This window comes from Lithobates pipiens, unplaced genomic scaffold, assembly GCF_037356315.1.
Source record: "Lithobates pipiens isolate NorthernLeopardFrog02 unplaced genomic scaffold, aLitPip1_a1.2 Scaffold_8, whole genome shotgun sequence".
In the NCBI taxonomy this organism is placed as follows: domain Eukaryota; kingdom Metazoa; phylum Chordata; class Amphibia; order Anura; family Ranidae; genus Lithobates; species Lithobates pipiens.
Genome location: NW_027507903.1, coordinates 53,508,577 through 53,533,544, shown reverse-complemented (window position 1 = coordinate 53,533,544; position 24,968 = coordinate 53,508,577). Strand labels below are relative to the sequence as shown.

At 41.9% G+C, this 24,968-nt stretch overlaps 1 protein-coding gene across 1 annotated transcript in view; it reads right to left on the bottom strand.

The window, feature by feature from the left end:
* Positions 1-273: 273 nt before the first annotated feature.
* IQGAP1 (IQ motif containing GTPase activating protein 1) overlaps positions 274-24,968 on the bottom strand; it is a 275,070-nt gene continuing 250,375 nt past the window's right edge. Inside the window, exons 31-38 of the mRNA XM_077473422.1 lie at positions 19,539-19,641; positions 19,200-19,335; positions 17,356-17,443; positions 13,667-13,879; positions 10,901-11,067; positions 10,481-10,597; positions 6,389-6,497; positions 274-2,557 (exon numbers count right to left, since the gene is read on the bottom strand). Of these exons, the coding sequence (XP_077329548.1) occupies positions 2,444-2,557; positions 6,389-6,497; positions 10,481-10,597; positions 10,901-11,067; positions 13,667-13,879; positions 17,356-17,443; positions 19,200-19,335; positions 19,539-19,641 (1,047 nt within the window). The 3' untranslated portion in view covers positions 274-2,443. The remainder of the gene's footprint in view (positions 2,558-6,388; positions 6,498-10,480; positions 10,598-10,900; positions 11,068-13,666; positions 13,880-17,355; positions 17,444-19,199; positions 19,336-19,538; positions 19,642-24,968) is intronic.

The window sequence follows — 24,968 nt, the reverse complement described above, 5'->3', positions numbered from 1 at the left end:
CATGTACATTTGTTCTGTGTGACGCAAAATCATATATATTAGTGTATTCCCTCTCGAGTTTGGATGTTCTTCATCCATAAGAATAGAGTGAATTAGGAAATACAGTATTATGGTCACTAGATGGAGATGATCATAGAAAGCACTTATTTACTATGATCTTCAAACCCAACTCGTGGCCAAAATAGGCCACAACCCATTGTCGATCAGGCCAATTTGGACAAAAGAAAGTTAGTTTACCATAATGCATATATGGACAATAAAAATAAACAGTAGTCATAGCAGACAAATCATATTTTTATTCAGCTATTCAAAATATAATTACAGGCATGCTGCCCTGTTTACCAAAAAGGGGACAAAATTGCAGTTATCAATATAATAAAATGATTGAATCAAACTTGGTTGTTAGGATGATTATTGTATGTTTCCCAATAAATAAAAACTGCACAGGTATAAAACAGCATCATCTAGGAATTTTTAATTAGCCAATAGACCTACAATTTTGAACGAGGTACTTTACAGATCCTAAAACTGTCTATGCTACCAACATTGGGAAGATTTTGTGTATACAGTGTGGGTGTATATATACTTATTATACACACACTCTAAAAAAACAGTAAAAGGACTTTTCTAGAACATTACCTTTTCTGAGACAAATTTGGAGAATAAAAAAAAAAAACTGTTCAGCATATTCATTTATATATTAATAAAAGCTTTGCAGCGAAGGCCGCTGAATATAGTTCTCTGAGATGATTTCATCCCTTCTCTTTCTTAAGTCTGTATAAACATGTTAAATAAATGGCAAAATATGTGACCGTTTCATAAAATATGAAGTCACTTGGTCATAAAATTTTCAAGAAAGATCAATATACATATCTCTATGAATAAAAAAACGACTTTTGTTAAAAATTATACTTTTTTTTGTTTAGATTTAATCTAAAATAGGAAACTATATTTTTAAAATCTAGATTAGGTCAACTTTCAGACCGCCAGCTACCCCAGTTTGTCCACTTCACCCACCCCACTTGGTCCTCCCATAAAACCCAAAGAAAAAAGCCAATGCTGTATATAGTCAATGTAAATATTCAATGGCACTTAAGGTGACTAATGGATAAGTCAAAAATACTTGGATACCTTCCAAGGTGCATTCAGTGGTCAGCGAACGGTCAATGAGTATGGCCAACTGCTCTTATCATATAAAAAATAATTGGTGGTAAATAGCATGCTGGATGGGGAGCGGTTGGTGCACAAAGAATATTTGAGAACATTCACTATTAACCTTACATGGCCATAGAGATAGTGTTTGATAAAAATACTTCCTTTTACTGCATAAATTACCATTAAAAAAGCACCCTTTATAACCAATTCAGTATTTTTAAATAACTAATTCTATAGATTGGTAACTAGATACACGTCACGTTTAATCCTATTTTATATTCTTTCCTGAGAAAACCAAGATTGCAGTGAAACTTAGACTATGATGCTGGGTCGAACATTTTAAACCATTCCAGAACATTACATACGTTAGAAAAACCTAAATATTCTGCAAGAAAGTAAGGAATGCATTGAAGGTAAACCAAACTGAAAAAAAAAAATACACCAGTTCAGCTTTCAGAAAACAAAGAAAATTGCCTGGAGTTAAATTCCAGTTTGGCAACATTTTCATAGAACACGGAAACTAGTAAACGAGGTAAAGCCATCAGATAGCCAATGGGAAATCCTTATAACTAGATATATTCCATTCCAGGGTATCACTGTTCTGCAATAGTGCAATAATCATTGTGTTGGAAAAGAACAAGAATAAAATAAACCATCATCTGGTTAACAGTTTTGATAACTGATAATACATGACTATAGTATATGGCCAATACCAGTAAAGCCAATGGCTGATGTTAACAATAGCCCATAACTAGACTTTAGAGAACAGTGGAAGCATCGACTACACTGAAAAAAGTAGAATATGTATAAATAAGCTATTGTATATGGATACCTTACATATAAAATATCCGTGTCTAGAACATTACAGCCATTAAAGCAAAAAAGTGCCTGCACTATTCAATATGGATCATACAATTCCACGTTTAAAAACAGTCAACAAATAGTGATCCTGAAAAATACTAGAACAAATCACTGTAAACTACAATAAACAATACATTTTAGAATATGTATCTAAATATGCAGTTAGTGCGACTCTGCTAGACCAGTTCTGTTCTATTCTAAGTTACCTCCAAGAGAAATTTTCATTAACACTGTAGTCACCACTGTATACAGGTGGTATCACAGAGTACAATACAGTCCTGGCAGAGAGTAGGCACGCAACCCCTAATTTGTACAAAAGCATTTTGCGCAGTTTTGCAGCCATTGCGTCTTTATTGATGACAGGAAGGTAATGTGGTTCCTCTTCCACTAGCTCCTGCAGCCACCAGATCTGGAGGCTCTTCTGACTTTACTTTCCATAGAACTTCTTGTTTAGAAGAAAGATGAGAAGGTTTACATTGACCTTTGCTCGGTCAAACATCTTCATAACTGCAACACCCTCATACTGTAGCTGGAGAAGGTCCTGAAAGTTCAAGAGACATCAAATGAAAAAAAATCAGGAAGATGAACACTTGGTTAAAAGCAATCAAGTAGAGCCTGCATTCAAATTTCAAAGCTAATAGAAGAACACTTGAATATACAGGTCTTGTTTTCAATAAGAAAGTTACACATTCAGACCTTTATACAGATGATCAACATTTACCGGCACATTAGTAAACCCATCGATTTAAACAGTTACAAAAAAAAAAGGCATGCTGGGAATGCTAACTGCACATTGGCTGTGCTCTCAGCCAAACTATCAAGCCATCCAATGGCTGGTGTCATAACGAATTACATGTGCAGCACCATAGCAGTTGAAGATTAAACAGAGGCAAAGATGGCAGCTTCCTTGGCTGAAAACGAACTAGCAAGTGAGTCAGCAGCAAAACTAGCAATGGTTAAGCCCAAGCCCAGTGGTTGGTGTGGAAATCTCTGTAAACCGTAAAAAAAAAAAAACAGCTTGTGTTAACAGTTTGTGAAAGAAAATCCCAAATTGGTTAATTGAGGGACACAGAAATTCAGATGCTGCCAGGTTATACTGTTGCCTACAGGAGGATTAAACATCAAAACGGAGAGGGCAGAACCCACCAGAGCAAACTGGGATTGAAAGAGGGATTCTAGCTGCCTGCAAGTAGAATCCTTAAAGGTAGGAATGTCTTCCATCTGTCTAGTGTTTTTTCCTGGTAAACCATCATCAGATCTACAGTTGCATATTTCCACAGCTTATTGAATTCCCTCTAAATCTGGGAAACAGATCCAAGACACTCCCAGGTGGGGACAAGGACCCCCCTCCCTTCAGGGTACTTCCAGTCCTCAGAGGAATACCTCAAATTGCAGATGCAATAGAGGTTTTTGCAGATATAGGACCACTGAAAGACTCAGGGCTGGAAACAGCAGGCTTATCCTCCAAATGCAGAGCAGTACATTCTGCACCAGGAAGTGCCAAAACAACCCTTTGTGATGGTGGGAGACTGCTGTACTTCAAAAACAGCCTCATTAGAGCTGTAGGAACACTGAATCTGAGTCAGAGATGGGCACGGAAACTGGTAGCCAGGCCTGTTGTAAGGCCTCAGGAAGTTCTGAGAATCTCTGCAGGGGAGAGCACTTGAATGCACTTAGAGCTTCTGCAGTCAGTATCCATAAGGAACTTTATGAATCTGGCCAAAGTCTTGAGTGACTGCAGTAGAGGTCACTGAGTGACTGCAGTAGAGGTCCCGATGAAGCTGAGGGAGACCACTGGATTCTGGGAATACCAAATGGATGCATCCAGAACTGTTAAATATTGTCTGGGGTCACCCATAGCAGCGAGACTGTCTCCACTGTGTCTATGTACAGTCATGTTGCAACCAAGTGGAGCTGATGCAACTAGGCTCAAAAGGTGAAGCAGCGGATGAGGTCAGTGCTCAGTCCCTCAGCATCAACCCTTCCATTGTAAAATAGCACAAATATTGAAAAAACAACGCATCTCCTGGTGCTTGAGTCTTCAGAGACAAAACAAGTACTGAAGCAATGGCATGGCTCTCGACCTGGAAACTTGTACCTCTACATGAAGGTCTGTAAAGGAAGGCATATGGAACCTAGTGCCCATTGAGCACATTCCAGGCTTTCAGGGTTTGGGTATGGCATGTAAAACTCAGGCTTAGGAAAAAAATATATATTTTCACACTACCACTACACAAATCCTTTAAAGATCATTCTTGTGAGACCAAAAAAAAAAAACCCCCATAGGTGAAGCACTAGAATGGGTATCAAACTAGAAGACTAAGGCTGGATTCACATCTTTGCTTTGTGGTAAAACATATTTACAGTTTGAAATGCACATTCAATACACCACAACATTTTTGGGAGCTACAATTCACAAACGTGAACCATCTTTGCCCTGTGGTGTGCCACAAAAAAAGAAAAGAAAAAGCAAAGTTGCATGTGTGGTACAAAGGTCCACTGAGGTGCTTTTCAGCCCATTTACAATGAATGAGCTGCCTTACCTCTATGTACATTAAAGCGGTGTTCAGACTGCAAATCTGTATTTTTTTTTTTTTTAAAGTCAGCCTCTACAAACACTGTAGCTGCTGACTTTTAATATAAGGACACTTACCTGTCCAGGGATCCCGCGCCCCCCCCCCCCCGGCCGATCCATCCATCAGATCGGGTGCAGGCGCCACCATTCTAAGGGAAACCGGCATTGGAGCCTTGCAGCTTCACTGCCCATTTCCTACTGTGCATGCGTGAGTCTGGGACACAGGTCCCAGAAGACATCGGGGGGGCTCGCCGCACAAAAAGGATATGACGTCCTGCCACTTGTTTCGGTACACCTGTTCAATTGCTTGGTAACACAGATTGCTAATCACATGGCAGCAACTCAATGCAACTAGATGTGTTGAAGACGACTTACTGAAGTTCAAACCGAGCATCATAATGGGAAAGAAAGGGGATTTAAGCGATTTTGAACATGGCATGGTTGTTGGTGTCAGATGGGCTTGTCTGAGTATTTCAAAAACTACTGATCTACTGGGATTTTCACACACAACCATCTCTCGGGTTTACAGAGAATGATCCGAAAAAAAAAAGAAAATATCCAGTGAGCGGCAGTTTTGTGGACGAAAATGTCTTGTTGATGTCAGAGGAGAATGATCAGACTGGTTCAAGATGATAGAAAGGCAACAGTCCGAGCATGCATCAAATTGTTTCCAAGCCTGCGTAGGAATTATGCGTGTCGGAATTTGTACAGACGATCGGAATTTCCGATCTGAACTTTTTCCGACTGAAAAATTGAGGACCTGCTCTCAATCTTTTGCTGGCCAAAATTCCGCCAAGCAAAAGTCAGACGATCACATTTTCCGACCAAAAGCTCTCATTGGACTTTTGCTGGTGGAATTTCCGAGACTGTGTATGGGGCATAACTCAAATAATCACTTGTTACAAGGTTTGAACCAGGCGCCACTCATGTCAGCTAAGGAAACTGAGGCTACAATTCGCACAGGATCACCAAAATTGGAAATGGAAGATTGGAAAAACGTTGCCTGGTCTGATGAGTCTCGATTTCAGCTCCAACATTCAGATGGTAGGGTCAGAATTTGGCATAAACAACATGAAAGCATGGATCCATCCTGCCTTGTATCAATGGTTCAGGCTGGTGGTGGTGTAATGGTGTGGGGAATATTTTCTTGGCACACTTTGGGCTCCTTAGTACTAATTGAACATCGTTTAAACGCCACAGCCTACCTGAGTATTGTTGCTGACCACCATGTCCATCCCTTTATGACTACAGTGTACCCATCTTCTGATGGATCCTTAAAGCAGGATAATGCATCACGTCAAAAATCTCAAATCATCTCACTACAGGTTTCTTAAACATGACAATGAGGTCACTGTACTCCAATGGCCTCCACAGTCACCAGATCTCATCCAATAGAGCACCTTTGGGATGTGATGGAATGGGATATTTGCATTATGGATGTGCAGCCGACAAATCTGCAGCAACTATAATGTGAATATGGATCAAAATCACTTTGGAATGTTTCCAACACTTTTTGAATTCATGCCACAAAGAATGAAGGCAATTCTGAGGGCAAAAAGGAGTCCAAGCAAGGTGTACCTAATAAAGTGGCTGGTGAATGTATAAGTATTACTACTTAATTTAAAAAAAAAAAAGATTTTTAAGTTTGGTTTAATTTTTAGTAAATGTGAATTAAAACTTTAGAGCACTAATAATCCAGACATCTCTCTGCTATATTTAAAGAGGCAGTCTTTCATTTGTCGACAGACCGTAAGTAAATGGTATAGATAATAAATGAACAAAACTCAAATGACATACCTGATAGTGCAGCATATACGTTTCCATTTGAACACCCATGAACTTGGCTTTCACTTCAAAATCACCAACTTCTTCCATAGGAGATATTTCAAAGATCACATTTTTGAATCTGTATAGACAACAGATGACAACTGTGAGGGTGTGTCAGGCAGACACCTTCGCAGCACATAAATACAGCATGTGATTAAAAAAAGAAAGTCACCTTCAGCACTGAAAACAGCAATGAAATTCTGCACCCAACATGCTGGAATTTCCCCGTCATGTATGTCATCTCATGAGAACAAAATTCTTAAATCTTGTGTGACAAGTGAAACGCTTACAATTTTCAGGACTGCAAACTAAAGAAGTGGCTCATTGTACACGATATAGATCTATCTCTCTCTCTCTCTCCATATATAGATCTATCTATCTCTCTATCTATATATACATATACACACACACACTTATAGACTTTAAGGCTCGGTTCACACTTGTGGGATGCAGGAACCAGCACCAGTGCCAGTTCCTGCATTGCCCCAGAATTCCCGGCGCGGTTCACACTGCCCTCTGCGAACGGCTGCAGGTGTCAATCCAAAGTTATTGACACCCCCAGATCGGTTCGCAGTGAACTGTGAAATGGTGCAGGAATCCAATCACATAGGTGTGAACAAAGTGTAGACAAAAAAATGGTCCGGCACCATTTTAGTGCGAATGTGATGCAAATTGAGCCATACAAACTGTATGGCTGAATTTACATTGCATGTGATCTGCACAAGAATGCGTTGCGAATCACATGCAATGTCTGGCATCGCACAAGTGTGAACCCAGCCTCAGAGGTTGATTAAGGGCACTTTCACAACAGGTCCGCCTGTAAGTTTTTCAGGCAGACCTGATCGGATGCTCCATTCACCCTTATGGAGTGGCGGATGTCAGCAGTGACACCCGCTGCTATCCGATCCTCGCCGCGAAATCTGGACGGATGGTGACCCTATTTTTCCATCCATCTGGCAGATCAGATAGGATGAAAACTGACAGGTGGCTCCTTTTCATCCGATCTTCCCATAGAGAAGAGCGGGACTCTGACAGGTTCGACTCACCATAGTGAGTGGAGACTGACCTGTCATCCACCTGCACAGCAGATCGACCCCCCGCTCGGGCCGAAAGCTGGTGTGAAAGCACCCTTACTAATACTGGAGACTGCAAAACCTGGTGCAGCTCTGCATTGAAACCAATCAGCTTCTAGTTTTTTTTTTTTTTTTTGTAACAGCTTAATTGAACAAACTGGAGTTAGAAACTGATTGGCTACCATTCACAGCTGCACCAAATTTTGCACTCTCCAGTTTTAGCAAATCAACTCCTCAGTGTCTGATCAACAGAAAATTAGATGCTTATTAACCGCTTGCTGACCAGCCGCCTCAGTTTTACTGCTGCTGAATAGCACGGTTGGGCGAAACAACGTTACCTTGCGTTGCTTCGCCTTTTGACCACTAGGGGTGCGCGCGCCCGTAGCATGTGCCCAGAACCGATGTGAGTGCCCGGAGGGCGCAATGACCAACTGGCACCTGTGATCGCTTGTGACAGAGCGACAAACAGGATCTGTGTGTGTAAACACACAGATTCTGGTTCTTCAGGGGAGAGGAGACAGATCGTGTTTTCATACTATGTATGAACACCAATCTCTCTCTTCTCCTAGATACCACCAAAAGAAAGCTATATTTGTGGGAAAAAAGGATGTGAATTTTCTTTGGGTACAGCATCGCACGACTGCACAACTGTCAGTTAAAGCGACGCAGTGCCGTATTGCTAAAAATGGCCTGGTCATTTAGCAGCCAAATCTTCTGGGGCTGAAGTGGTTGAAAGGAAACATTTTATCATAATCTTGGTATGGTGAAACACATGAAGGAAGGTGAGAAAGAGACAGGCTTAAGCACTGATGCAATCCTCAGCGCCCAGAGGGAAGTAGCTGTGGGCTAAAGGGGAAAGGAGTTGCTCAAGGGAAGGGAGTTACACAGGGCGATCCTCATAGCACAGATGGTTGAAATGCAGCTGGGAAATACCCAAGACAATGCTAGTAGAAAGGGCTAGGTACATAAATATGAGAGATACAGGATCCTAGTTAACAGAATGACAATGAAGTGTCATGTTAGTGTGTAATAATACTCTCATATTATGAAACGTCTCTACAGCATTCTAAATTGGTGCACGTGCAGACACACTGGAGGTCTTTGCCAGGTCTATAGGATCTGGCAGAGAGCTGTGGCAAGTCTACACATCTGTGAAATCCCACGAATCCCCCCTACACAAGTCAATATATATATATATATATATATATATATATATATATATATATATATATATATATATATATATATATACACACACATATATATATATACACACACATACACACACACACACGTATACATACTGTATCTATCCTAGATTAATTATCTGCATTTCACTCTGTGAATAAGCAAAACTGGTATATTTCTAGGGACAAAGATTAGGGAAATGAAACTACTCAGTAATCTGCCCAAAAGTACAAAATCAAACTGCTAACAAACAGTCTTATGTATATCTATCTTAGCTTATTCTTCCTACATGCTTTTCTTTCTCTTTGGTCAGTGGCTAATGGAATGTCAGCACAGGTGCAAGGAGATGATAGATAAACAAGGGACAAAAGCTCGGTACACACAGGCCGAATGTTGGGAGACATTTGCCGGTGTACTGTCACATACTGTCCCCCATCGGATAGTGTCCGCTGTGTACTGCGCATGCGCAGTACACAGAGATTCCGAAAATAGGCGAAGATGAACGGCGCCTGCGCCATGAGTCCAGGTTCTAGCCCCACCATCCAAGTGGACATAGAGTTAGAATATAAAGAGCCGAGCGCAGCAAGGCCATGCCCGAAGCGTGGCGAATGAAGCGAGCCCGCGAGGGGCCCTCTAATATCTGCAGCCCTATGTCCACTTGGATGGTGGGGCTAGCACCTCAACTCACGCCGCAGGCGCCGTTCATCTTTGGAGATTTTACGAATCTCCTTCTGCTCCGTACTGCGCAAGTGCTGCGCCTGCGCAGTACGGGGAGGACACAATCCGATGGCCGGACGCTATATGACAGAACACCGGTTCAAGGAAAAAAAAAATGCATCAGTGGCTGCCCTTGATGGGCATCAGTGGCTGTGCTTGATGTTTTTTTTTTTTCAGTTCGTTTGCGCCCCCCCAAAAATTTTGAGCACCAGCCGCCACTAGCTGACCGACTCCTGGTCAGTGCTCTCAGCCAATGGCAGAGAGTGCTGACTGGAGTGTTCTGGCAAGGGGACCGCCCTCCTGTCAGAACACAATAGCTTAACAGGGGAGATCGCTATACTAACTACTCATAGTTAGTATAGCGGCTACAACTGGAGCGAAGAGTTTTCTTTCATTCAATCCACTGGGTTAAACTGGAAAAAATTAATAGTGTGTACACAGGTTTAGAAAACGACTGCCACACTCTTGACTAGTCAGATCCACCTTGTGGAGTTTGACGGTCAAGCTATTCTCCCCTCTCTTCTCATGCGTACTACCCTGGAGTACCCTTTATTTTCCAGATGCTTAGGCCCCCACTGCATCGGGACTCTGGCTCATTGCATGACGCTTTTTATCTGGTCAACCCCTTATTTTCTGGTTGGGGGGTGTGCGGCGCTTCGTTTTCCTTTTTCTTATGGTTTTCATTTGTTATATACCTGGTTACCCTAAGTACACTTTTCCTTTATATGCTGTTTCTATCAACACCAAATTACTATGTAGAATATTTTTGGATTTACATTCCATCCATGCGCTACGTTTGCTCTGTATATTAACTTGCCTCAAGGGCTCTCAATACACAGATATTCCACTTCAAAGTCTTTGTCCTGCCACGTTTATCCAATGGATGGACTACCCTCTGCAATTTACCTTATTCTAGTTTTCAGGCCCATAAAAGACTAAGTGGACTTCTGATACCACCAAGGAGATTGCTTAGCAGCATGAAGTTGGGTTAAGTGTGCACATCTGGCATTTGCAGTACAAGATCTTTGAAAAGGGCAAAGTTTTATGTATACAGTCAATCATCTGCAGGCTTGCATACACTTACTGGTTTACTTGTAGATCCTCAATCTCCAGCAGCACACCTTTTTCATGGAGCCGGGCTGCCGTGTATTTCAGAGATATCTTCTTGCTCTTTTTCACCCCACCTGGTTTCTTGGACACTCTGAAGTTAAGAAATAAAAAATAAACAGAAGGTTTCCAATTTACAGTAATTATTTTTATCTTTATTTTTTTATGGAAAGGGGAAAAGAATTGAATTGCTGTATATTGTATCCAATATTTAAAAAGCAAAAAATAATCTGTAACATTCAGCAGCAACCAATCTGAAATCATCACGTTCTGAAACTGACCAAGATTGCTTGTCATGAGAAACTAAACACTTCTTTTAACATAGCCCCATTTGTGTTAAATACACAAGTCAAGCCAAGCTCATCCAAATCACAGAAGAAATACATTTTGTACTTACTTGCCCTTGCTTGCCAGATTGTCCAGGCAAGTCTTGATGTAACTCTTGTAATAGTCTACTTGCTCTTCATAAAACACAGCTTTGGAGTTGAGAGCAGAATGGGTCTGCTGCAGCTTCACCAGTTCAGCCTTTCTCCTCTGTCGATATCGCCTTTGATTACGAATGTCCTGAAGTAGAAAAACACAGAAAGCTTTAAATTACAATTCAGGACAGAGTTATTTATTGCATACTTGTGCAGTAAAGTTTCCTTTCGTTTTTTGTGTTTCTTGTAGTAAACTTTTTTAACTTGTACTTACAGATAAACCTATAATAAGGCTTACCTGTAGGTACAGTAAATATCTCCTTAACTTGCATTGTTTAGGAGATATTCACACTGCATGCAGCTGGTGATCTCACAGGCGAATGCGCTCTGAAGGGATGACATACCAATGCCGTCCTTTCAGAGCTCCGTGCTGCAGGCTGTGACCCCCGCGTGCATGCGATCAGATGGCTGGAGCCAGGGCCAGGACAAGGGGTGGGCAGGAGGGGCGGCTGCCCCTGGCGCAATGGTTTATTGCAGTGGTAGGGGGCACCCTAACCCTAAGGGAAAGGGGGGTGCAGTTTGGCATCTTTGCCCCAGGCGCTGGATGACCTTGTCCCGGCACTGGCTGGAGCACATGAACCCAGAAGGAAGACCAGGTGAAGCTGGAAGCCCTATCAGCAGTGATAGCGTGCTGCTGGAAGGCTTCTTTCTAAGGTAAGCATTTCATAATGTTCTAGTATGTGGTGCATAAGCCATTGTCTTGCAGGCTTTAAAAAAAAAAAAAAGGGGGGAGGGTGTGGTTTACTACCACTTTAAATTTTACATTTCTGATTTATCTTTCTGTGCCAGGTGCCTTATACAGTCATATGCTTCTTACACTGTAAATAGCCCTGGTGCCCAAGACACAGCTCATTGGCAATCTATGTGTAGCCAAGTAGGATTGTCACCTCATCCCTTTAAAACACATTCATTTCACAGGTTCTGTGGCTGATTAGGGTGATAATTAAACTCACTTGGTGCTTTATCTGCGTTAAATTGGCCCCAAAACATGTGTAATTCATGTGTTTGTGTTTAAAGGGATGAGGTGGCAACCCTAGCAGCCACCCATGTGTTGGGCTGGGTCTGTGACCAGTTGAAAGGTTTAAGCAGCAGCAACAGCAGAGTTGCTCACTAGCCCTGTCGTCTGCCTGCTCACATACCCAGCGACAACTATACCTACTGGTCCCACCCTCTGCCAATTCCTGTTCCCACCCCCAGTTTGTAATGTCAGTGAATTGCATGTTTAGGCTGGGTTCACACTGCTGCGGGGGGAGATCCGGATGTGATTCGCACCGCAAATCACATCCGATCTCCGTAGCGATGCGAGTTCAGCCATACAGATAGTATGGCTGAATTCGCATTGCTCCCGCAGCAAACTCGCACGGGACCCTTTTTTTGGTCCGCAACAGAATCGGATCGCATGGGGGTTCACACCATGCGATCCGATTCCTGTGCGAGTCGGCAGATCGCACTGCGATATGCGGACGGATCTGGGGGTGTCATTAACATATCATTGACACTCCCAGCCGTCCGCATAGGGCAGTGTGAACTGCCGGCGGGAGTAATGCGATGCGGGAAAACGCCGCGGATTCGCGGCGTTCCCGCATCGCAGCGGTGTGAACCCGGCCTTAATCAGTAGTGGGGCAGGGTGTGGATACAGGCGAGCAGAAAGTGGCGTTTTGAAACTTAGTAGGAACCTGTGACTGAGTTTGCCATTCTGCAACGACTCAAACTGCCTAACCAAAAAAAAAAAATAGGTAAAAATTTATATATAAAAAAAAAAAATATTGGAAAAAAAAATTATTTTTACTCACCTCTAAATGCCTGTTGCTAGGGGGTCCCTTGTAGTCTGCCTTCTTCAATGCCCGGGCTGGTGACATCACTTCCTCTCGTGCCGCACAGTCATCTGGGACCTGTCATGTGTCTCAGATGACTGTGCGGCGTATCACGGTGCCGATCGCGCATGCATGTGAAGCCACAGCCGGGTGCACACAGTAAGAATGCCGGCGCTGCGAGCTTCGTTCCCCCACATCGCTGGACCTTGGGACAGGTAAGTGTCCGATTATTAAAAGTCAGCAGCTGCAGTATTTGTAGCTGCTGACTTTACATTTTTTTTTTTTTTTTTTAGGGGGCACTCCACTTTAACAGCTGACCACCAAACTGGCAGTCACTTTGAAGTGCCTCTATACATTGATGGTTAGTGAAGTGTCCTCTCACCTTGACTAACAATGAAAGAGCAAATAAGTTAAGTAACACTGCCACTGACCATCAATGAAGGGGTTTAAATAGCACAACACTGATCACCTATGTAGGTGTAATTATTGTTACACACAGCAATGCAGGGGGCCATTATTGTGTCCACTGGCAGCAACACAGGGAGTTACTATTACTGCTACAGACACCAATGATGGGGCTTACTACCCCAGTATCTCCTTGGTGTGCACTGCAATAAAAAAATATGGCTGAATCAAAATTTGTAGGTGTTGTGGTGTGTTATAGCCAATGAGTGTGCTGCCTAACTCGATGCGATGCACTTCAATGCATGCAAAGTGCTGCCATTGTGTGGCCCTCTGGATAAGAGATGGATAAGTGTAGAAGGTCTGTCTCTAATATGAATTTAGAAAAAGATATAAAAGATGCAGCTTCTTTAATGGGACCATGCAAACACTGGAACCTACTTTTAGTTAGACATAGCCCTAGTTTACCTTGGCGATGTCATTAATGAGATCCTGGAACCGGCTTTCTGGATTCACCATTCCGAGCTCTGTGAGCTTCTTGAGTCCAGATTTAATTTTTTCCTTTTTCTCCTGAAGTGTTAGATTGTTGTCTTGCCTTAGAGATGTGGCCTTTTTCATTTTATCTGGAGTCTTTGCATCTCGAATGGCTCGCCTCTGCATGGCTCTCTGATGATCCGTTTCCTGGAAAATTAAAAACATGCCATGTGAGCTTTATATTAACGGGTCAAAATCTATAGGTCAAGCAGATTTTAATGGGTGATAAAATGAAAAGAAAGAACATTGAGGACCCATTCACACTCATGCTCACAGCAACGTGTGCCGTTTTGTGCATCAATGCTTTGTATTGCTGATTAATTTTGAATGGTTCCTCAATCCACGGGCAAAAAATATATCATACAAAAAGATATGCATGGATGTGAATGGGCACATAGCTGGACTTTTAAGCCTCATGCACACAGGAGGTTTTTACTGCTGCTTTTAAGGGCATCAGGCATTTTTTTTTTCCTGCTTTCAAACGCCCCTCTGTGTTAGTATATGTGTCCGTGCACGCATAGATGTTTAGTATAGTGAGGGGAAAAAAGCATTTGATCCCCTGCCGATGATTTTGGACGTTTGTTCACTGACAAAGAAATGATCAGTCTGCCATTTTAATGGTAGGTTTATTTTAACAGTGAGACAGAACAAAAAAATCCAGAAAAATGCATTAAAAAAAAAAAAATTATTTATCATTATTTTAATGAGTGAAATGCGTATTTGATACCCTATCAATCAGCAGGATTTCTGGCTCCTGGGTGTCTTCTATACAGGCAGCGAGCTGATATTAGGAGCACTCTCTTAAAGGGAGTGCTCCTAATCTCAACTTGTTACCTGTATAAAAGACACCTGTCCACAGAAGCAATCAGATTCCAATCTCTCCACTATGGGCAAGACTAAAGAGCTGTCCAAGGATGTCAGAGACAAGATTGCAGACCTACACAAGGCTGGAATGGGCTACAAAACCATCACCAAGCAGCGTGGTGAGAGGGTGATAACAGTTGGTGCGATTATTTGCAAATGGAAGAAACACAAAATAACTGTCAATCTCCCTTGGTCTGGGGCTCCATGCATGATCTCACCTCAAGGAGTTTCAATGATCATGAGAACGGTGAGGAATCAGCCTAGAACTACACAGGAGAATCTTGTCAATGATCGCAAGGCAGACAACATTACAGAAGTTGACCAAAGGTGGCGCTGGAGTAATTGAACGTCCTCTTTTGAAGTGTCGTCAGTACATTGAAACGTCACTACGTTTGTGTTTGTTGCCTAAAAAGTCAGATCGTGTGTATGCAATACAAACTTACGCCAACGCCCTTTGTACAAAATTCCACGGGAAAGTTTGTACAAAGTCCGATCGTGTGTATAAGGCTTTACACTTGCCTTCTTTCTTCAAAACAGAGGCAGATTTATTACAGGAACACAGAGTCTGGGAGGTGACCACATAAATATGTCACCTTAGCACTAGAAATACACAATCTCTAAAACACGCATCACTAAATGGCGGACCTCAGTCCAGACCTGGACAATAATATAATGCAATATATAAAAATGGGGCATGCTATATAATGGGGGGCTGTGATGTACAGGAGGTGCTGTAATGTAAAGGGGTAACTGTATTGTAAAGGGAGAGGATTTTATGTGAAGAGGGGCTGTAATCTAAAAGGGGGGGATGTGATGTAAAGATGGGCGACTACAATACAAAGAGGGTGACCTGTGATGTAAAGATGGGAGACTGATGTAGAGATGGGAGTCAGTGATGAATATATGTGACTGTGAAGCAAAAGGGCACTGTATTGTAAAGGGGGCTGAGTTGTACAAGATTGCATTGTGATATAAATGAGGGGACTGTGATGTTAAAAAAAATTGCACTGTGTAAATATTGCGCTGTAGGGTGTTCTTTTGGGGGGGGTGGGCTCAGCTCCCTTTGGGGTTGCATCCCTCACCTGCTCATCTGCTATTGGTGTGGTGGTGGGGATTCTTAACCAGGGTTTGGGGAGGGTTATATGCTGGGTGGGGAGCTGTAGTGGTTGGCATCTAGGGGGGCCAGCCTGGTGTTAAACGCGGATTTTGCTTTTTTTGTGATTCAATAAATTTGTTAGGTAACGCTTTTGGTGTGTTTTATCTTTTGTTTTTTGTCTCATATTTTTGATACACAACCTCCTAGTACTAGTAGGGGAGTCCTACACTCTTTATTCCAGCAGGATTGCCATATGTTTTTGTCTGTTGGTATCTGAAAATAAGGAGACTGTAATTGAAAGGGGTCTCTGATGATGAATTTCAGACCACTACTGGAAGAAAATGTTGCTGACTGACCTCTGGGAATTTTAACCACTTCAATACAGGGCACTTTCGCCCCCTTCCTTCCCAGCCCAATTTTCAGCTTTCAGTGCTCTAGAGCTTTCAGTGACAATTGCGCGGTCATGCTACACTGTACCCAAATTAAATTTTTATCATTTTGTTCGCACAAATAGAGCTTTATTTTGGTGGTATTTATTCACGACTCCGTTTTTTATTTTTTGCGATATAAGCGCAAAAAAGCGGAAATTTGGAAAAAAAAAACAATATTTTCTTTTTTCTATTTTAAAAGAAATCCAATAAAATCAAATTTTGTCATAAATTTAAGCCAAAATGTATTCTGCTACATGTTTTTGGTAAAAAAAATTCCGTTAAGTGTATAATAATTGGTTTGTGTGATCACGGACATATGTACGCAAATGATCATGTACATATGTGTGCAGATAATCATTGGGACATGTGATTTTAGTGGGACATATGTGGGGGACATGTTTTTATTATTAGGGACATGTGTTTTTATTATTTAGGGACATGTATGTTTTGGGGACATGTGTGGGGACATTGTGTTTATACTGTGTGGTGTGTTTACTGTGTGGTGATTTGTGTGTACACTAGACTAGTGATCAGTGAGTAAAAAGCTGTAAAAAACAGCTCATACTCACTGATCATCAGCCGGCTGCAGCGATCTGCTCTCCTCTCCTCAGCGATTACTTCTGTGTGAGGAGAGGAGGAGCCGATTGCCTAGCAACCGGCTGTTTGTTTACATCACATGACGGCCGTGATTGGACACGGCCGTCATGTGATCAGGAGGGCCAATCACAGAGCCCTCCTGCCGATCTGAGATGCGCCGTGTCCGGGTGACACGGGCGCATCGGGATCGCGGCGCTGCGCGGGCGGGCACGCGCGATCCCGCTCCTCCTGATGGATGTTCCTGAACGTCCTATCAGGAGTAGACGGCTCCCACCCGGCCGTATATGTGCATTGGCCGGGTGGGAAGTGGTTAAATTCAATACCCCTGTTCTAAAAGATGCTAGAAACAGACTGTACATCGCACATGCGGAGCAGCAAGAGGGTGGAAGAATAAGGCTAATTATATGAAGTATAACAAAAGTAATTTTCATCCAAACAACTATGTTTAGATGGCAGGTATGTCAATATTCATTTTATAATGTGAAAAAATAATTTGGGCATTTAATTTCTTTTTACGGTGTTCTCACCTTTTGTTACTTTTATATGCTTTGTTCCTTGGATAACGTGTTTGACTTAAATGAGCACCGTTCTATTTGTTTCCTACAGATTGCCAATGTTTTGGGCAGACCAATTACCTGTTCTCTAGTTGCTGGCGTTTCCAGGATTTCCGTCAAAGTTTCCCCAGGTTGGAACCGAATGACATCAACAATCAAGCGTTTTGTACTTAAAAGAAAAAGAGATTGGAATTAATATTTTGTTAATACATTAATATTTTTTAACTATCACTTGATGCCAGAACATACAGTTGTATGAAAAAGTATTTGCCCCCTTTCAGATTTTTTTTTTTTTTGCATATTTGTCGCACCTAAATGACTCGGATCAAACTAATTTTATTACACAAAGAAAATCCAAGTAAATACAAAATGCAGTTTTTAAGTTATGGTTTCATTTATTAAGGCAAAAAAAATGTCCAAACCTGCCTGGCCTTAGGTGAAAAAGTAATTGCCCCCTAAACCTAATAACTGGTTGTGCCACCCTTGGTGGCAACTACTGTAATAAAACGTTTGCGATAACTGGTATTGAGCCTTTTACATGACTGTGGATGAATTTTGGCCCCCTCTTTGCAGAATTGTTTTAATTCAGCCACATTGGAGGGGTTTTGAGCATGAATGGCCTATTTAAGCTCATGCCTCAACCTCTCAATCAGATCAAAGTCCAGACTTTGACTTGGCTACTTCAAAAACGTAATTTTGTTTTGTTTGAACCATTTGGAGGTGGACTTGCTGGTGTGTTTTGGATCATTATCCTGCTGCAAAACTCAAGTGTGCTTGAGCTTGAGGTCTGGAGCCTGATATTCTCCTTCAGGATTTTCTGGTAGAGTGCAGACTTCATGGTTCCATCAATGATGGCAAGTCATCTAGGTCCTGAAGCTGCAATACAGCCCCAGGCCATCACACTACCACCACCATGTCTGACTGTTGGTATGATGTTCTGGTTATGAAATGCTGTAATTATTTTATGCCAGATGTAACAGGATGCACACACTCCAAAATGTAAAATTTTTGTCTCATCAGTCCATATAATATTTTCCTAAAAGTCTTGGGGATAATCAAGATAGATGTTTTTTTTTTGGTAAATGTGAGATGAGCCTTTGTGTTCTTTTTGGTCGGCAGTGCCTTTTCCCTTAGAACTCGCCCATGGATGCCATTTTTGCCCAGTCTCTTTCTTATTGTTTAATTAATAAACACTGATCTTACCTGAGGCAAGTGAGGCATGCAGTTCTTTAGATGTTGTTCTGGGTTCTTTTATGACCTTCTGGAGTTGCATGCTCTTGGAATCATTTTTGTAGACTGGCCACTCCTGGGAAGGGTCATCGCTGTTCCAAGTTATCTCCATTTGTGGATAATGGCTCTCCCCATGGTTCACTGAAGTTGCAAAGCCTTAGAAACCCTGCCTAGACCGATACATGTACATTACTTTGTTTCTAATCTGTTCTTGATTTTTTTTAGGTTGTGGTATGATGTGTGGCTTTTTGTGATCTGTTAGCGTGCATCACTTTGTCAGACAGCTTCTATTTATGTGATTTCTTGATTCAACAGGTCTGGCAGTAATCAGGCCTGGGTGTGGCAAGTGAAATTTGACTTCGCTTTCCAAAAAATTGTGGTTGATCACAGTTCATTCAAGATTCAACATGGGAGGGGGCAATTACTTTTTCACATAGGGTCAGGCAGGTTTGAACAGTTTTTTTTCCCCTTAGTAAACGAAATAATTTAAAAACGGCATCTTGGATTTACTCAGGTTATCCGTGTGTAAAATTAAAATTTGTTTGATGATCTGAATCACTTAAGTGTGAGAAATATGCAAAACAAATAAATCAAGAAGGGGATAAATACTTTTTCTCACAACTGTATAACACTGATGGGTTCTACAGAAAGACTTGCTAATCATGTATTACATGGTAAACAGAAGAAAGCCTCACTTTAATAGAATAGTCCTTGCGTTCTTTTCTGCATCCTCATCTCCTATGACATCAAACTTGTTTGTTAGCGTTAGAGACACCTCAGTCTTTGCTAGCGACTCCTTGTTGGAATCGGCTCCAGCTCCTGGTCCTTCTCCTAAGGGAGAAAGGCAAAATGATATTAATAACCATAGTCATTATAATCACCTTTTTCTCTATTTTAAAAGGTTCAAATATCCTATAACTTTACATCAAACATGCACTCTAACTACTGACTGGACTTCTATGTTTGCTCTAAAATTTTTACACTAATTCTTTAGAATAAATTATGCCAGAGGTAAAAAAAACAAAAGATCTCACCTATAAGAGACTCGATTGTAGGAACCTCCCCAAGATCATCCAGTAGCTCATGAATAGGGTCATTGTGCTCTGGTGCTATTGCATCCTGATGGTCTAGGAGGAGCTGTATAAAAATAAATAAAAAGTTAACAATTAGTATGGAAAAAACAAAAACATTTCAAACAAAAACACCCCAATGTAAAAATGCATATAACAAGGGAATAGCCTGGGAAAATGTATTACAACTGGCATTTGAAAGGACCACATAGTTTGGTCCCAGCTGATGTGTTAAGGCTCCATTTACACAGGGCGATTACTTGCATGCCCCATGCAGAACTGTGTTTTGCCAGAAAAGGAATGCACACCAGGTGTTTTGCATCCTCGTGCCGGCAGTCCCATAGATGTCTAATGGGACATGCACTCGCTGTATCTGATTGTACCATCTGTGCGGGCGCACAACCCCAAAGATGGCCAAAAAGTTAGAGGGGTTTTAAACTATGCGGGGGCTGGGGGATCAGGTCCATAGGTAGAGATAGTCAGTGAGGAACATATTCCAGAGGGTAGTATTGGGGGCATTAGTGGAAGGTTGACTAAAGCACATAAGCCTGAGGCAAGTATAGTAACAAGTCCTACTTGCAATCTCGGAACACCCAATAAGAAGACAGTATGCGACCGGTCTGTGACATGTTCACCAATACCAGGAGCCTGGCGGATAAGATGGGTGAACTAGAGATACTGATGTACGAGGAGGATTTTGATTTTGTGGGAATTTTTCAGAGACCTTGTTCAATGGCTTTCATGATTGGCTGGCAACTATTCAAGGGTATTCCCTTTATTGCAGGGATAAAGGGGGTAAAAAAGGGGGAGGGTGGTGCCTATATATCAAGAATATGTACAAGTGAATGTGAGATGAAATCAAGAAGGGAGCTAGGGAGGAGGTGGAATCCTTATGGGTAGAGCTCCATACGGATGAAGCTAAGGGGAAAATAATACTGGGAGTATGCTATAGGCCCCCTAACCTGAGGGAGGAAGGGGAGACGGACCTCTCACAATCTGGATTAGCAGCAAAGATGGGAAGTGTTATCATAATGGGGATTTTAATTATCCAGACAGACTGGGCAGAGGGAACCACACATTCATCTAAGGCTCGCCAGTTCCTAAATGTCTTGCAGGACAATTTCATGGGTAATTTACAGGGCAATTTAGGAAACATCAATCACAGGTCAATTGGCTTCGGTATAAATCACACAAATAGGAAACATAAGGGGAATACAAAGACACTGAATTTCAAAAGAGCCAATGTCTCAAAACTACAAACCTTGCTAAAAGATATAAATTGGGATAAGAGAGAGATGGGTTTGCTTTAAGAGCATATTAAATAAGGGCATTAGCAGGTGCATCCCATTGGGAAATAAATTTTAAAGAGCGATGACAGAAGTCCTGGGTGGCTTGACTCCAATGTAAAAATGCATATAAAAGCAAAGAAGATGGCCTTCAAAAACTACTGACTGGAATGGTACCAGCTGAAGAAAAGCCAATGTAGCTCCAATAGTTAAAGTTCCTAAAATACATCACTGGGAATTACAGACCAGTTAGCCTATCAATAGCATGCAAGCTCTTGAAGGGGATGATAAGGGACTATATACAAGATTTTAGTAATGAAAACGGTATCATTAGCAGTAATCAGCATGGATTCATGAAGAATCATTCTTGCCAAACCAATCTATTAACCTTCTATGAGGAGGTGAGCTGCCATCTAGATAAAGGAAAAAGTATTTGACACAGTTCCCTATAAACGTTTACTGTACAACGGTCCTTTGGCATGGACCATAGGATAAGTACATGGATTGAAAGCTGGCTACAAGGGCATGTCGAGAGGGTGGTGATAAATGGGGAGTACTCGGAATAGTCAGGGGTGGGTAGTGGGGTCCCCCAGGGTTCTGTGCTGGGACCAATCATATTTAATTTGTTCATAAACGACCTGGAGGATGGTGTAAACAGTTCAATCTCTGTATTTGCAGACGATACTAAGCAGGGCAATAACTTCTCCACAGGATGTGGAAATCTTGTAAGAAGATCTGAATTAAAGGGGCGGGCAACTACATGGCTTCATTAAATGAGGTTTAATGTAGAAAAATGTAAAATCATGCATTTGGGTAGCAAAAATATGAATGCAGTCTACTCACAAGGGGGAGAACCTCGGAAATCTAGGATGGAAAAAGGACCTGGGGGTCCTAGTAGATTATAGGCTCAGCAATGCTGCTGCTAACAAAGCAATCAGAATATTGGCATGCATTAAAAAGGGGATCAACCCCAGAGATAACGCGATAATTCTCCCGCTCTACAAGACTTTGGTCCAGCCTCCCCTGGGGTATGCTGTCCAGTTCTGGGCACCAGTCCTCAGGAAGGATGTACTGGAAATGGAGCGAGTACAAAGAAGGGCAACAAAGCTAATAAAGGGTCTGGAGGATGTTAGTTATGAAGAAAGGTTGTGAGCACTGAACTTATTCTCTCTGGAGAAAGAGACGCTTGAGAGTGGATATGATTTCAATTTACAAATACCGTACTGGTGACCCCACAATAGGGATCAAACTTTTTTGTGGAAGGGAGTTTAATAAGACACATGGCCACTCATTAAATTGAGAAGAAAAGAGGTTTAACCTTAAACTGCGTGTTCTTTACTGTAAACTGAGGGCTCTTTACTGTAAGAGCAGCAAGGATGTGGAATTCCCTTCCACAGGCGGTGGTTTCAGCGATAGTTTAAAAAAACTATTAGATAAGCACCTGAACGGCTGCAACATACAGGGATATACAATGTAATACTGACATATAATCACACACATAGGTTGGACTTGATGGACTTGTGTCTTTTTTAACCTCACCTATGTAACTATGTAGCCCTGCACAAGGTGTACAAGTAATCACCCCATGTGAATGGGGCCTAAGGAATGTTGTCTGACTCGTTCCTGAGATTTGTCTAGCCATGATTATTTATGTCTGTGTACAGTGCATTTGGAAAGTATTCACAATGCTTTACTCTTTCTACATTTTGTTATGTTACAGCCTCAATCCAAAATGGATTCAATTCATTATTTTTCTCACCCCTCAATACCAACGTGAAAGAAGTTTGTTTGAAATCCTTGCAAAGACAGGATTGTATTGAGGCACATATCTGGGGAAGGGTACAGAAAAATTTCTGCAGCATTGAAGGTTCCAATGAGTACAGTGGCCGCCATCATCCGTAAATGGAAGAGGTTTGGAACCACCAGGACTCTTCCTTGAGCAGATTTGGCAAACTGAGCGATCGGGGAAGAAGGGCCTTAGTCAGGGAGGTGACCAAGAACCCGATGGTCACTCTGACAGAGCGCCAACGTTTCTCTGTGGAGACAGGAGAACTCTGCAGAAGAACCACCATCTCTGTAGCACTCCACCAATCAGGCCTGTATGGTAGAGTGGCCAGGCGGAAGCCACTCCTCAGTAAAAGGCACATGACCACCTGCCTGGAGATGGCCAAAAGGCACCTGAAAGACTCCCAGACCATGAGAAACAAAATTCTCTGGTCTGATGAAACAAACATTGAACTCTTTGGCCTGGGTGGCAAGCATCGTGTCTGGAGAAAACCAGGCATCGCTCATCAACTGGTCAATGCAATCCCCTACAGTGAAGCATAGTGGTTGCAGAATCATGCTGTGGGGATGTTTTTCAGTGGCAGGAAATGGAAGACTAGTCAGGATCGAGGGAAAGATAAATGCAGCAATGTACATAGACATCCTTGATGAAAACCTGCTCCAGAGCACCCTGGATTGCAGATTGGGTGAAGGTTAATCTTCCAACAGGACAAAGGCCCTAAGCACACAGCCAATATAACAAAGGAGTGGCTACGGGACAACTCTGTGAATGTCCTTGAGTGGCCCAGCCAGAGCCCAGACTTGAACCCAATTGAACATCTCCGGAAAGATCTGAAAATGTGCACAGACACGACACTCCCCATTCAACCTGATGGAGGTCCTGCAAAGAAGAATTGGAGAAACTGCCCAAAAAAATAGGTGTGTCAAGCTTGTAAAATCATACTCAAAAATACTTAAGGCTGTAATTGGTGCCAAAGGTACTTCAAAGTACTGAGCAACGGCTGTGAATGTTTATGTACATGGGATTTCGTTTGTTTTTTATGTTTAATAAATTTGCAAAGATTTCAAACTTCTTTCACATTGTCATTATGGGGTACTGTTTGTAGAATGTTGAGGAAATTAATGCGTTTTATCTATTTTGGAATAAGGCTGTAACATAACAAAAAATAGAAAAGTGATGTGAATACTCCGGATGCACTATAGATTCTCAATAAGGGCCGGTACACACTGGAGTCTGCGGTTCCTCTTGTTCTGGTATTAACAGCCCAAACTGGAGCGCGAGGGACCACTATGTTTGCGAGACGTGTTTGGGGTGCCATTAACAAATAATGCCACCAACTGTGCCTCTACCACACCACTTTCTGGTGTCAAACGTGCCCTAATCCGAGTCATGGTAGGTCTAGTAGTAGTTGATGGTGTCAGGAAGCCTGCATAGGTGTTAAGCTGGCCATACACAAGTAGATTTTTCCAAATGAAGGTTCATACAAATAAATATCTAAATATGTTCAATGACTTGACGAATGTCATTTGAAAGTACTTTATTAGAAAACTTTATTCGCTATTACCATTCAAAGTGGAAATTAACAGATTTTCCTGAACGAAAACCACATACAATGTTCTCTGGTCTGATGAAACAAAGATTGAAGTCTTTGGCCTGAATGGCAAGCATCATGTAGGGCGGCACAGTGGTGTAGTGGTTAGCACTCTCACCTAGCAGTAAAAAGGGTCACTGGTTTGAATCCCAACCACGACACTACCTGCCTGTGTGGGTTTCCTCCGTGTACTCCGGTTTCCTCCCACACTCCAAAGACATGCATGTAGGTTAATTGGCTTCTGTCCCAAATTGGCCCTAGTATATGAATGGGGACCTTGTATTGTTGGCTCCTTGAGGGTAGGGACCGATGTGAGTGTGCAATGTACAGGGATAGGGATAATTGTAGACACTCACTCAGGTTGAACTGGATGGACTGGTGTCTTTATTCAATCTTACTATGTAACTATGTCTGGAGGAAACCAGGCACTGCTCATCACCTAATCATCTAACTTTGTGCAAAAAAAGTTCTCATCCTATTCCTTCAAATTTTCTCATCGCTGTAGATGAAAAGGAACATCGAACTGAACTCACTAAAAAAAAAAAAAATCAAACAAACATTCTTAAAATGAAATTCTACTAGTATATGGCCAGCTTTAGTTTTTCGATCTAGATGGCTTATGCCGCATACACACGATCAGACTTTCCGACAAAAAAACCCTGGATTTTTTCCAAAGGATGTTGGCTCAAACTTTTCTTGCATTCAGACAGACACAGACACACAAATGTTGG